At 39.9% G+C, this 14,458-nt stretch overlaps 1 protein-coding gene across 2 annotated transcripts; it reads right to left on the bottom strand.

Moving 5' to 3' along the window:
* Positions 1–1,547: 1,547 nt before the first annotated feature.
* On the bottom strand, positions 1,548–13,393 carry rbbp5 (retinoblastoma binding protein 5). 2 transcript variants are annotated; one of them, XM_031731497.2, is made up of 14 exons: positions 13,237–13,393; positions 10,783–10,808; positions 10,421–10,593; positions 10,015–10,155; positions 9,684–9,846; positions 9,117–9,226; positions 8,795–8,914; positions 8,367–8,520; positions 8,165–8,236; positions 7,855–7,972; positions 6,655–6,724; positions 5,869–6,104; positions 5,511–5,765; positions 1,548–1,919 (listed from the first exon to the last, which is right to left on the bottom strand). In XM_031731497.2, exons 1-14 carry the CDS (start codon positions 13,253–13,255, stop codon positions 1,867–1,869), a joined length of 1,710 nt encoding a protein of 569 aa, XP_031587357.1. In that variant the 5' UTR covers positions 13,256–13,393; the 3' UTR covers positions 1,548–1,866. The 2 variants fall into 2 exon arrangements, with proteins under 2 accessions (XP_031587357.1, XP_031587358.1); XM_031731498.2 differs by having other exon boundaries at positions 5,688–5,765.
* Between the last annotated feature and the right edge of the window lie 1,065 nt (positions 13,394–14,458).

The raw sequence follows: 14,458 nt of genomic DNA, 5'->3' as shown, positions 1-14,458 counted from the left end.
TCCCTTATATGGACTGAAGGGCTGCACCCAGGCCCTGACTAAGGAAAAATAGGAATTATTTTAAACTGCGAATCATGCAAGGATAGTTTAGTAGAGCCCAAGAATGAAAATATAGATCTGGAAATTTCCCTCTGAAGTTATTTACCTTTTCAGTGAATGTACATCTGGATCCAGGAAGGAATTATAACCATCGCATGTTATGGTAAAATCAAACAAAAAGTATACTCTTGATACCAATATGACAAATAAAGAACCTTGAACCTATTGGGCCATCTGGAGAAAATATAAAAAAATAAATCCAGATCCATGGTGTGGAGCAGCAGTGGATCTAAAGTTGAAGCCGGGGGTGGCACTGCTTCCCTCAAAATGTTAACAGTGTCCTCTGCTGCAAATTCAACACAAGTAAATCTCAATTTCCAAGAAAAAAAAGAAGAGTGCATAAAAACACCTGACTGCAAAAGAGACGTAGCCAGGAAAGACACAAGATCTCTAATCACATGAGTTTTGATTGTCACGTGTGAATTTGCAGATATTTTTTAAAAAAAATGTCTTTAGTTTGTTTTTTGTTGTTGTCGTTTTGGGGTTTGTTTGTTTTTGTTGTTGTTTTTACATACTTTCAGATACAGGTGTCAGGTTTTTATTATGCTGCACAGAATTTTCATTAATGATTTTTCCTAATCCCATGACTGACAGAAAGCAAAAGGGATAAAAGAAAATAGTATTTTTGTCTTACCAAGTTCCACATAAATTTAATTTTGTCTGTTCAATTGAAAACATTTTATTTCGGTGATTCAATTCAACAGTTTATGTAACACAGCATCAACTGTTACAGGTGTTACCATAAAGCCAGCAAGTTTTTAATCCTCAAACACTTTCAAGCAAGGTAGTGCAGTTCAGGGTGTTTCACAGATGACTCACCACCTGAGAAATGTTTATTTTAGACTTTAATTTTCTTTGTACTGTTTCCATTCACTGCTGCCAATTTTAAATAAACCACCATTTCTTCGAAAGAGAACAATAGTACTGTTTTTTTATATTGTTAAGAAAGGCCCTGATCAACAAATGGACACGTGACTGCCTTGGTAAAATCATCTCATTTTTAAAATTTATTGAAGGAAATGTTTAAGGGGCTGAGGAGGACCTCCACTTTCAACCACTGCACAATCCACAAAGTGCCAGATGCCTCCTGCTCATCCTACAGGATGAACCCACGTAGATTGAATGGCTTAAGACTACAGTGCTCACCTTCTAGGTAAGGTGTTTTGGGGCATGTCCTACTGGCAGGACCCAGGAAACAATGGAGGGATCATGTCTTTTGGCTGGATTAGCTGAATCATGTTTGCTTAGACGGCTGTTGCAACACAGATCCGGCTGTTCACCAAACATGTCGGCATGTTTTGTACATCTAAAGTTTTTGTTATTGGCTGACAGATACTGAACAGACACCCATGAAAACCTTCATCTGCCTCAGCCTTCAATCCTCAGTAAGGAGCTATTCAAAACAAGCCAGAAGCTCAGAGTTGAAATTAAAGTCAAAGTTCAAATCATTATTTATAAATCAGAATGTTTTAATACGTATAAAAACGACAAGCAAGACAACGCACACACTATCAGGACACAGACGTTCTATACATGATGAAATCCTACGGAGGACGTGTGACCTCTACTGTGACGACTCGGCCGCTTCACGGGTCCGGTCAGAGAACCGGGCTGACGAGTTTTCCTGTGACGCTGGTCTCTGGTTGGGGGAAAAAAACAGTCTGCACACCAAACAGGCTGCTCGCTCACAGTCTGTACACCACTTCAGGATTTGTGTCTCTTTCTTTTGAGCCTGCTGATGTTCCTCCATAAACACACAGAGCTGGATCAGTCCATCCCTCCGATGTCGTGCTGTTTGTACGACGGTGTGACCAGACTCCCTGCAGAAGAAAAAAACTCACCGTCAGTCACTTGAAGGTTAATCACCGTCCTGTCATTTGTAATGTGTGACTGACATTTTTCTGACCACAGCCCAGAAAAATGTGGGAGGGTTGAGTCAGGAAGGGAGGAAAACTTAAAAGAAATTTGGATAAGAAGCTGTGGCAACACCTGATTGAGAATGCGGCAATATTAGTTTTATTGTAATTTACTGGTTAATATTTAATAATCAAGTTAATTATTTTCAGATATTTCGGTCATCTAAAATTTTTAGTGTTTTTGCACAAAGTATTTTAAATATTCCACATCTACAAACCATATATTTGTTTAGATTTAGCATTAACCAGAAGCATGGACGTAAAACACACACACAAAAAAACGTTCTGGCTACGATTAAATTAATCTAAATTCTCAAACAATTAGTAAATGCACACAGGCTGGTAGATTCACTCTTCCTCCTGTGAAAATATACACAGTGTGGCCTGTAAGAGTGGAACTTCCTTTGATAAGTTCAGCATAATGTACAAAATGTAATGACTGCTGAAACACTTCTTAAGAGAAATGTTTTCACACACAAATTAATTAGTCACAGGCCCAGGGCTACTTTTTAACGCTTCCTGGAAGCGGTGCAAGGATTTTAATCATATGACATGTAACATCTGTTCAGGAAATGTTCAGTTTCAGCAACTGTAAGAGTGAAAGCAAAAAAAAGGAAGCTAAATTTAAAAAAAAAAAAAATCTGTTGAATGTGATTATAAGTCACAAACCGCTAAATGTGGGGAAAGAGACCAGCGTGAATCACAGGACCTCAGCCATCACCTGCTACTCATACAAAAAAAAAAAAAAAAAAAAAAAAAAAAAAAAAAAATGTATACCGTCATCTGGTATCTCTTTCACTCTCTCACACACAGACTCACTCACACCCTCAAGATCTGAGCAGCAACACTGCAGACAAACATTTATATCACATGAAAAGCCCAAGGAGCGAGGCGGGAGTGGGAGCAGGAGGGTCAAAGGCCAAGCAGGAAGTAGACTAGTCAGCTAGCCCCCAGGGAAACAAGCTACACCCATCCCATCAACGGGCACGTCAACACCCATCTGCCAACCACAGCCCAACATCAACAAATTTAAATGATGGCAGATTAGTCTGAGCGAGGCTGCAGTTAGCAGAGGTTATACCTGTGAAAAGCCACAGTCGGGGAGGAATAACAAAGGTGGGGAAAGACTCAACAATCAGTCAACTTTTTCAAATATCTGTGGAAGACTGATCACAGCATTACGTTTCGGTCATTTTCCTGTATTTAGTTTGTGTGCCACTGTTTTTGGTTCCCATGAGAAAACTAATGTATTTATCCTTTAATGCTCGCTTGTCGTGCAGCCACTTCAATGTGCTGTTTGATAAACTGGAACAATGCTGTCGCGAACTTAAGTTCAGTTGTGATAACTGCTGATTAAAGCTTTGCTCTCTTACCTGAAATGCAGTGAATTACAATGACAGCCTGACGAAACTCTGGGAGCAGATTTCCACTTTGTTCATTTATTGAAAAACAACAAAACGCTGAACTCTAAGATCCCATTTTAGGCCAAAGAGAAGCTAGAGGAAATGTCAGCAGTGGTCCTATCACTGTGATGACGTCAATTCAAGGTTGGTATTCATCCCTGGCCAGCCGAGTGTGTCATTTCTAAGATACTGTCGTAGCTGTTCCCACACTATTCAGTCCACAAACACACAAGCCCACACTCGTTACAAATAACAGGTTCAGGTTCTGCACAAAGAAATAATCCAGGGACTTTGATTACCTATGTTCAAGCAACTGCAGGGTATGTACCTCAAAACAAAAAGACATCTGTCTCATAGGTTCCAACATAGAGAGTAGTTTAAAACGCACAAGGTGTGAACATGTCTGTTTTCTTCTTTCACCAAACCTGTTCAGTTAATTAAAAACAAACTGTGTTTGTTTGAATTTGTTCACTTAGCCCTGGACTAGACACAGTGTGCATCTCCAACGCAGTTTTAATCCATCCATCAAATAGCATCCATCATCTTTTATTTTGAAAAGCCACCTGCATCTCTATGACACTCCTCTGCCTGACTTCCTGCCCTCCTAACCTGCTCTGTGCATCTTGATGAAGCTGAACAGACCTTACAATCGTTTCAAGCAATGAGAAGCACTGAGCAATTTCCAGGAAATTTTTTGGTAAAATCGTTATCTTTAGTGGGTGTGATCAGCTCTGACAGCTGGAAAGCAAGACAGCTGTGCCCAGTGTGACCCCGCAGTTAGGCTGATGTGAAAGCTGAGCAGCTAAACAATGCAATAAAACTGTGACGTTAAAAATACTTCTCTGTGTTGATGAATTTACTTGATATGTATTACAAAAGCCAAAGATGTCAGGATCAAGCAAACATAATGTAGATTATGCCTGCACAGTGGAGGGGTCCCTAAGAAATCCTTAAGAGAAAACAAGCAGATGAGTGCACCTAACAATATATGTTTTAAAGTTGACCATGTGATCTATCAAACACATCAACGCTTCACAAACTGGAGAGAAATGTCTTGCTCACAACACACCACAGGTAATGTGTTATAGCTTAAATAATTATAATTAATATCATAGAAAAAATACCTTCCAATATACAGATGATGCATTAAGGCAGTGGTTCTCAAACTACTTCAAACACCGGAAAAATTCAGGCCCCATTGCCCTCAAATTTTGTAAACCAGAACTAGAGGTCAGCCTAATAGCGTCCACAAAGTCTTGTTTATCTTTCTTTAATAAAAGGTAATAATATAAGATGAAAGAATTAAAATTAAATTCACTTCATTCTCACTTATTTTATTTTCAACTATCTTCCTTGCATCACCTACAGTGGCTCTCTGCCCCATAGTTTCACAGCTTTAAGGACACATACACCCATTACAAAAAGGCCACTTTCCCAACACATGGATCTAATTTAACTTGTGCAGTACCGCCACCTGCTGGACGGGTTTGGAGACGTTTGTTATGTAGTCCCCAAAAATGATGTGCCAAAGCATCCATCAGTTTATTGTGTCTGCAGACAAATTTGCTCTTCACAGGTCTTTAGATTGTGGTCAACAACAGACAACTGGAGAGATCATCCTAATTCTTAGAAATCTGTTTGTTTGTTTTTTATTTTTAAAAAAATTAAGGTGTGAATTTTATTAGGATCTCAGGATAAAGTTAGGGAATTTTTCAATCTGACAGTTCTTCTCCTGTAGACGAAGTCTCTCAGTGTTTATGACAGATGGGTGTGTATGGAGTAATCACAGTATGCTGATGTCATCTTTTCAGACTGAATTGGATCTAATGTTAAAAAGACTGTTAGGTATGAGCACATGTTCTAACCTCCAGACTGTGGCTTTATAACAGGTGGGTCTCTGTTAGTGAGCTGTGTGGTTGGGGTTGGAGGGGTGGAAGCAGTACAGGGGTAGGGGTGGGGGTGCTTTGAAGACAGGCCAGGCTGGTAGGGCATCAGTCAGACTAGCAGGGCTAACAGCTCCCAGACTCAGAGGCGGCAGCAGCAGCAGCAGCAGCAGCAGCAGCATCATCATCATGGGTGGTAGCGTGCTTACCTGTGGCCTGGCCCCCCTCTGCTCTGCCCTTCAGCCCTCCTCCTCCTCCTATTCCTCCTCCTCCTATTCCTCCTACTCCTCCCAGGCCAGAGCTGCCCAGGGCATCGGGCACCACAGGAAAGGAGGGCCGATCACCCTTGTAGGGCTTCGGCCTGAAGGGGAAGTCTTTGTCTTTACCTTTGGAGCCTTTGGGTCGGCCTGCTGTCTTCTTCTTTGACTTGCCGTCCCCTTTTACACCCAGTAGGGGGTGTACCTCTGAGGAGAGAGAAGACAAAAGGCCATGTTATAACTTCTTGAAAAGAAGTGAAATTTTCTTTTTGTAACTTTAACCACCAACAATTTATCTCCTCTCTCTCACCATCACTGGGCACCCCCTGCAGTTCAATGGTGGTGGTCCGAGCTTTTTTCTTGGCTGGACCGCCTTCAGATGAAGGCTGGCGCTGCTTCTTATCACCACCAGTCAGTGTGTCCTCTGGAGCTCCAGATTGAACTGAGGCGTCTGGCGGGGGACCGAACGGGTTTTCCTCTGGATCTTCAACCTCGGGGGCGATGGGCAGGTACAGCAGGGCCTTGTGGTCCTCCAACTCCTCATCACTAAATAACACAAACACAGATAAGACTTTTCACTTTTTTAGACTTACATTTATGACAATAATCATCTTCCTGGTGTGTTAGAGACCTGCAGGATCTTTTAAGGCATTCCAGATGGCTAAAATAGATTTTTGAGAGGTTCCAGTCATCCTGATTTATAAGCTAAAGGACTGATGATTAAACCAGTTTTAATGTTACATTTAAAACATGGAGGTGAGTTAAAACACAACCCTTAAGACTAAATGTTTTGGATGAGTTAAAGGATGAGATGAGGGTAGCCTGGAAGATTTGACGAAACCACCAAGATTTTCATTTCCACTGACATTCAGATCAATTTCATTAATACAACGCTAATTTCAAACAACGGTTGTTCCAAGGTACTTTACATTGTAAGGTAAGATCCTTCAAAATTATAAAGAGGAGCAAGTCGTTCATGACAGTTGGAGGGAAGGCCTCCTTTTTACCAGTTATTAATAGGTACTTAGAATTTGATTGGGCAATTTCGGATTTTGTAAATATGATATCTCCTTCTACTCTTTGTTAGCGCTCTCACCTGCTACAAAAAGCAGCTATGGGATCAACAGTGGTCACATCCACCTCTTCATCTTCTGCAGCGTCTGCACCTGTAATGTGGACACAAGTTCATCTCTACATTATGATGCAATGTTTAATTGTATGGATCTCATGCAGAAAAGCTGCCATCGCTGTTGTGGCTATAGATCATCTGAAAAAAAGTTTTTTTGGAGTAAGACTGTAAATTAATCTAGCCACTGCGTGATCAGCGAAGATGTTACAAAAAAAGCTTTAAAACAGAAGTCATTTAATAATTAAGAATAGGGCAGGGCCATATCATACCGTTCACGATAATACCGGTATAATGTTAGGCAATAATATGAAAATGAAATATCGCGATAGAATATGGGTAAAACGCGCATGCGCAGTGCCTTTGTTTTCATACACACATGCCGGAAAAAGCATGACGGCGACGGAGAATGAGAAGGGCAGTATGATTTTGGTAAGCTACGAAGCCGCAGCGCCGCTTGATGGACTGTCGGAGCATTGCAGCTACCATAGTCAGGAGCCTCGTGGAGTAATACGTACTGTGCTTCAACATAATATTACCGTATTGTGTGTGTATAAGGACCCCAAAATGGCACCTGTTAAGAGACGTGTGTATGAAGCGGATTTTAAACTCAAGTCATGCAGTAGAACATGGGAATAGAGCAGCTGTGAGAGAATTCAGCATTAATGAATCAATGGTACAGAAATGGAGGAAGCAAGAAGAATGAGTTGAGTAAAGTTAGACTTATCTGACTGTTTTTTTACTGCAGTTTCATGTTGCAAAGCACCTTTTTAACTTTTGTGGATATTATACATGGTTATGCTGAGGATATGTCAGCACATTTCCACTGGAAATGCCTTTTGGTTAAACTGTCAGCAACGAACTGTTACATTTTTATATAGCTTTAATGCACATAAAAAACAGCTGCTTGTTTAAGTGAAAATATATTGATGGGGGTTTTTTTTGCACTAATAAAGTTGTGGAGTTGTAAAGTATTTTGTCTCGCATCAATTACATCGTCAGTTATATCGTTATCGCAAATTTTCAAATATATATTGTGATAAATATTTTTGGTCATATTGCCCTGCTCTAATTAAGAATTAGAAAAACAAAACTAAAGGAAGTCATAACTGCACAAATTAATAATTGCACAGTATGTGAGGCCATATGTAAGCTGCACCTGTTACTTACCTGTCTGCTCGGGTTCGCTCTTGTCTTCGTCCTCAATGTCGAATTCCGACTCTCGCTCCTCGTACTCCACGTTCTCATCCAGCTCTTTAAAGTCTGGAGCAAAAGCACTCCAGTTTTCCTGCAGGCAAACAAAACATTCACACAATAATGGCACCAAGTTAAGTCGTTAAAGCTTAAATTACCACAGTTTAAATATGTGTCGTGGATCTGAATATTTAAAGCTAAGTATAACAAACATAAGAGGAAAAACACTTGAGATTAACGCTGTTTATTCATGCTCATTCAGCTTTCATGCTTATTGTCCACTTACGACTTGGTTCTGAGCCCAGATGGACACCACTCCACTGGAGATGGAGGCAATGATGGGACGGACCGGATGCCACTGAAAGAGGTCAAAGGTAAGATTTGTTTAAAAAAGGTCATTTTAAAATATGCGATGTCTCAATGTAACTGAAAATAGACCAACATAACTGAGTGTTTTAATCTTCATGCACAGTGTTGAGAGCACTTACAGCGACATCCAGGAGCAGCTCTCCTCTGGTTCCGTGCAGGATCTTCACCAGGTTACCGATGCTTTTCTCCCAGATGTAGAGGGCGTGCTGCCTTGCTGAACCAGCCACAATGTATTCACCATCCCCTGAGAAACAGCATCGCTTCCATGGAGTCCTGAACACAGGAAACACAGATGGAGGGTATAAAGACATGTAAACAAACAAAGGTGATGTTCCAAAATACAACACCAACCCTGAAAATCAGATTTTAAGGCTATCAAATTACCGACAGTATTTGAAAGAGCTTTTAATTCCACACAAACATTTGGCATACCAAAAGAATGCATGCCAGATCAACCACTGCCGTTTCCTCTGCAAAACTATTCCGGTTCATTCACTCCTTAAACAGGCACGACTTTTATTCCAAAAATGTATCTCCATAGATGTACCTGTTTACCAAGTCCTGAAGTTTCTGCATAGGTTCAGGCTCACCGTCCCGGCCACAGGTCAGGATCTCTCTGCCGTCATACACCCTGATGATCCGGTCTGCTGTGTTTATTAGGAAGCAACTGCATAACAAACAGGACACATGTACAAAGAGAGAGAGAAAAGCTCAGCATTAACAAGAGGGACTAAACCCACAGAATGCAGAATATAAGTGAAGAAGACTGAAAACCAAAAATTAACCGGAACAAATTATCTTGATTGTGATCTTCAGACTGTGTTCATCACTCCAGGTTAGATACAGAAAGCCCTCCTGCTACCACTCACCTGCCCTTTCGTGCAAATTCAATGGACTTGATGGCTGTGGTGTTACTGGTGCCTGTTGTGACTCTGAATGAAGCCACCAGCTCCTGAGTGTTTGTGTTCAACACCAGGATCTGTAACAGCAGATAGAGGGAGAAGAAAATCATCAGAAACATGGGATGACAACTGCTTTGAGTATGAAATATAAATGGTGAAAATGTGCAAATAGCTCAGTATTCACTCATTATTTTATCAGCTCGGATGTGATTTCGCCCAACATACACACCGGAACAGTGAAGGTGTTAATATCAGAATTTAATCAAGCTGTTTTCATACATGAACTCCAGGAAATGATGTGAAAATGAGGTTAGGAGATGCAAACAATGGCATCACCCAATCTGGTGGAGATCAATGAAGTACTATAAATAAAGCTTTAGGAGAAGGTTTGAGACTGTTTAATGCCCCATCAGAATGTTAGAGCTGAGTAATGTCAACAAACAAAACAAAAACAAACAGAAGTTCGGCAGTGCGTCTGGAAAGCGCTGATGTGAATGAAACATATACAGTGACTAAAGTGACATTGAAGCTTACCTTTCCTTTGGCATTGCCAGTGTAGATGTATTCACCTCGCCTGTCGAAGGCTGCCACCACGTTGAGGTCTGAGTCATCATCCACAGGCAGGACAACGTGTTTGGAATCTGACAGCGTCAGCAGGACTGGCGCTGACTTCATGGGACACACCAGCACCTTGTCCCTAAAACATACATCACTTCTTCTTAGCATACAATCATTACCCTGAAGACTGATTACACTGGACAAAGCCCATAATCAGCATCACTGCTCTTTAAATCTGACCCACAGCCAAACCTCAAACTACACAACTCTGGTAATGTGTACAGAATGACACTATCAGGTCACTCACATGTCTCTGGGGTGGTACTGAAGCTTCAGGATTGGTGAGGGGAAGCGGAACCTCTGGTCACAGTCTCCCGTGAGGACATCCCACTGCGAGACAATGTTGTCTGTAGAGGCACTCACCAGCTTGTGGCCGTCTCGACTCCAGCTGCACATATGTAAAAAAAACCATGAGGAATTCTTTAACAGTGACTAAAACGGTCACTTCAAATAGCAGAAATTATAACTCTTAACCTCACTTAAAGTCACTTAAAGCCCATTTTTCACCTTTTTGCTTGCCTTTGCATAAATAAAGATATTTCCCCCATCAGAAAGCCATAAAAATTTATCAGAATGCAGGAAATGTTGAGTTTAAAACTGAATGTGGTTCCCTCACTTGTATCCACTCAAACGAACAAACAACATGGTCTCACCATAAAGAGCAGACTGGGTGGATGTGTGCGCTGATGATTTTGGCTATCCCTCGTGTGAGGAAGTCCCAGATGACGATGCGACCGTCGTTGCAGCCCACAGCCAGCAGGGTTCCCCAGCGGTTGAAGGTGCAGGTGAGGGCCATGCTGATACAGTCCAGAGTGCCATCTGCCTCCTGTCATCAAAACAGACATTTACAAACAATGGCAAAAATAAATCTTAAGTCTATAGATAAGGCTTCAAATCTGACTCCACTCAAAATTAGAAGATTCAATTACACTCATACAGCTGTTTCAATGATTTTCAGAGAAAAAAAAAAAATAAAAAAAAATTGGCTTATGTGTATTAAAAACTGGTGGCTTACCTCTGGATAGTTCTGCCCAAACGATTCTGAGAGAAGAACAGAAAGAGCGATTAATAACAAAGACGTGACAGCTTGAGCAAAAACTTACTTACTTACTACTCATTATTTCATTCTCATAGACTCACAGTCAGTCAAATAAAGTAAAATTAAATATTAAATACATATTAAATTAAATTTAATTAATTTATACATATTAAATGAAATACAGTTACAAAAAAACTAAGAAAGACTTGCACACCACATGGCTACCGGAAAGGCCCGAGGAAGGTCCTATAGATCCAAATTTCTTTGCATAAATGTTTTAAGGATTAAATTATTATTGGAGTCAAATGATTTGCACACCCTGCTTCCTTTTCTTTTTTTGCAAATCAGAGAAAACCCCTTCATTTCACTGCTTAGAGTTTTTAAACAGGAACTAGAATAGAGATCATGCTAATTATCCTAAGCAGCCCTTGAACACATTACACACTTTCTGTGAAGCTTATAGCAGACAAGCCCAATAATGAGAGTGGTTATTCTATTATTTATTATTTTTAATATATCAATTTCGCTTTTCTCTCTCTCTCTCTCTCTCTCTCTCTCACCAAACCACACCTAGCCCCAAAACTTTTATATGTAGACTTCATTACAACTGCCTAGGACAAAAAGGACGTGCACATAGTACTTTGTGTACTATGTACTAAAACATAGTACAAGTACAAGTTCATACTATCCTTATTTCATACTATTCTTATTTATGTATTTGGCATGGCTATCTTTATTCTTGAACAAAGCCTGAACTCTCTTAGACAAACTTTCTTGTAATTTCTTTGAGCAGTCTTCAGGAATAATAATCAATCCATGACTGATGGTGTTCCATTGTGTGCTCTTCTATCCAGGTGTTTCTACTGTATTGGAGGTGTTCTTGGGATTATGCTGAAAATGAAGTCATTGCTAATCCAATGGTATGCCGATTAATGTTGCACGGTTAAGCAAAATCTGATGGTACTTTTTTGCGTTCATAATTCCATGACTTGACAAGCTCCATAACACCTCTAGCTGCAATTCAGGCCTAAACCATGATGGAGCCTCCACCATGTTTTACACATAGCTGTAGACATTTGCTGTTGTAGCTCCCTTATTCTTCCTCCACCATATATTGATGATGATTTAAATATAATGTATATTTAGATTCATCACTCCATAAGGCCCATTGTCACCGATTTTCATTCCAGTTCTTAGCACACAGCAGCCTTTTCTACCTCATTAAGAATGGTTTCTTGGCAGCCACATATCCACGAAGACCATTTCTGATAAGACTTCAGTCAGAAAACTGATCAACTGAAGTACCAGACGCATCTCTCAGGTCCTATGTCAGGTCTTGCTCGATTTTTTCCTATTGTTTACGGACATAACTTTCAGATGCTGCTAATCTGTCGTAGATGAGGGTTTTTTTTTAAGGCCCTCTACTTGTCCAGACTCCTGAAATTTTTTTATTGACACACTGCACACCATGCCAAAATATGGGTTATAAAAATCCATTATTGCAAATGTACCTTGTTGGTGCAAAAAACAAACAGACAAACATAAATGTATGGTATTTTTAGTAACTTGTGCTAACATTTGTATTTTCTGTAAATTTAACTAAAGAAATGGGAACAATGAATGTATTTTTGCAAAAGCCTGTAAGTAAAGTGAGTTAGAACTAAAATGAAAATGAGTGGACAAGCAGCCAGTATCCAGAGAAAAACTTCATACAGCCCTTTATAAAGCCTGGAGAAGCGTTGCTCAGGACCACTTTAAAAATATCACAACAAGGTCTTATTCATTGGAAGCAAATTATAAAGGACTAAGGGTTGTATCGATACTTTTACACCATACTGTAAATCGAAAACAGTTAAAACCGAATGAATGGCAGCTTAAACCTGTTTTTATATTTGTAAAATATCCCTATAGTCAAGCTGATGTAATTTCTTGGTGAATATGTTTTTTTTCCCCCAAAAATGTTGACAGTACTCTCTGTGCATCAGTTTGTATTGTTTTGTTTTGTTTTTTAACGGAAAAAAGCCAGCAAGTAAAAGTCCGATGTCGACTTAATATGCGAAGAAACTACAAGAAAAAAAACCCAAAAAACTTATCGAAACAGTTGTAGTCTAAAATTTAATTAAAAATGAAGACCTATTTAATTCAAACACACTATGTGAAGCTAGCATTAGCCACCTACTACGTCTACTGCTTCCAGCTGTTTACGTCTACATATTTATGATCTCATATATTAAGCACCATTGTAATATGCTTTTTAGGAGACCTTAACAGCATGTTTCTAATTATTTGTGAGATTTTAACAAGCACTCGTATCGACTGCTGTTAACATGCTAGGCTAACTTACGATGCTAACCATAATAGGTACAAAGCAACAGCGCCGTACGAACAGTAACGTGAACAGAAAACAGATATTCATCCTTAATTCATTACCGAGCAGTTCCAGATTCATTGCTGGACGCCTGAAGGTCCAAAGTCCCTAAACACCCCGATTCCTCTGACAGTTTTTTCTGACTTTTGCTCGTATTTACTTCTACTGCGACTGCCGGGGAGACTGGCGCCGAGCCTCCAGCGAGGACCCCAAACAATGCCAGCTGAGATGTGCCTGAGCAAAATACAACCGTCCGTTTTTTCCACTTCCTATATTTTTTACGGCGGTTGACAGCCAGCATCGAGGTGTATTACTGCCACCTCCTTGCCTGGATAAATGGTGGAAGACTTCAAAAAGCAAAGCAAGCTCTATTTAATGACCCCATAAAAAGTCCATTATAAAGTCACTTAGCTTTTATACTTAACGTCTATGGGTGTGCCCCCCCCAAAAAAGTAAAAACACAAAACCTCATAACAGTATAATTTAAAAAAAAACAACAACAAAAAAAAAAAAAAAAAAACAAAAACTGAACAAATATGGCTTGTTTGCAAGCTGCCTGCCTGACAGCTAGAGCTTGGCTGAAACAGGACAATGATCCCAAACACACCATGAAGTCTAAGGCAGATTGTTTGAAAGGTGTTGCAGTGGCCCAGTGGAACTCCAGACCTCAACCCAATTAAAATGCTGTGTGGTGGGACCTTAAGAGACCCGCCGTTAAACTGATGTCCGCATTTACATGAACCAACGCCGGTAAGAAGAGTTGCCCCAAAATCCTCTACAACAACTTGAATTTGTTGTTGTTTGTTGTTGCTAAAAGTTGTATTGGTTTATACACAGAACTGCATAGTTCCCTGTCAAAACTTTATTTTTCAGATGACTGTATATATGTGTATATGTCACATAAGTGCCATGTTAAATAATCATCCATGGAGGTCGACTGGCAGAAAAACTGCTGTGCTAAGTTTTAATGCTTTGATATTCAGTTCTCCTGTTTTACTCCTGCCACTGAACCCCAAACTACTTTTTCTTCTCCTTTCTTAGTTATCAGTTAAAATTTAATTTTTGGTTCTTATTCTTCTTAATTTTCTGGGGGTTAATATCCTCAAATAGGCAGGTTTTTACTGCTTACTTGGTGCAAATACATCTAATATACCATTCTCTTTTATTAAAATGTCTAAAGTTCCCTATTTCCATGTTCCTGCTGTTTTAATTCAACTCGCCAATATTTTCCACATCTTTAGACAGACTGTTCCACACTTGATATCCCTCACACTGTCCTGTTCT

This window comes from Oreochromis aureus, linkage group 5 (genome assembly GCF_013358895.1).
Source record: "Oreochromis aureus strain Israel breed Guangdong linkage group 5, ZZ_aureus, whole genome shotgun sequence".
NCBI classification, from domain to species: domain Eukaryota; kingdom Metazoa; phylum Chordata; class Actinopteri; order Cichliformes; family Cichlidae; genus Oreochromis; species Oreochromis aureus.
This window is presented reverse-complemented; position numbering and strand designations above follow the sequence as displayed.

Coding starts and splice junctions, on each gene's coding strand:
- rbbp5 (XM_031731497.2), bottom strand. Junction 9,847..10,014: donor CAGTACCACCCCAGAGACAT/GTGAGTGACCTG, acceptor TGTATGTTTTAG/GGACAAGGTGCTGGTGTGTC. Junction 5,766..5,868: donor GCAGGGGGTGCCCAGTGATG/GTGAGAGAGAGG, acceptor CTCTCTCCTCAG/AGGTACACCCCCTACTGGGT.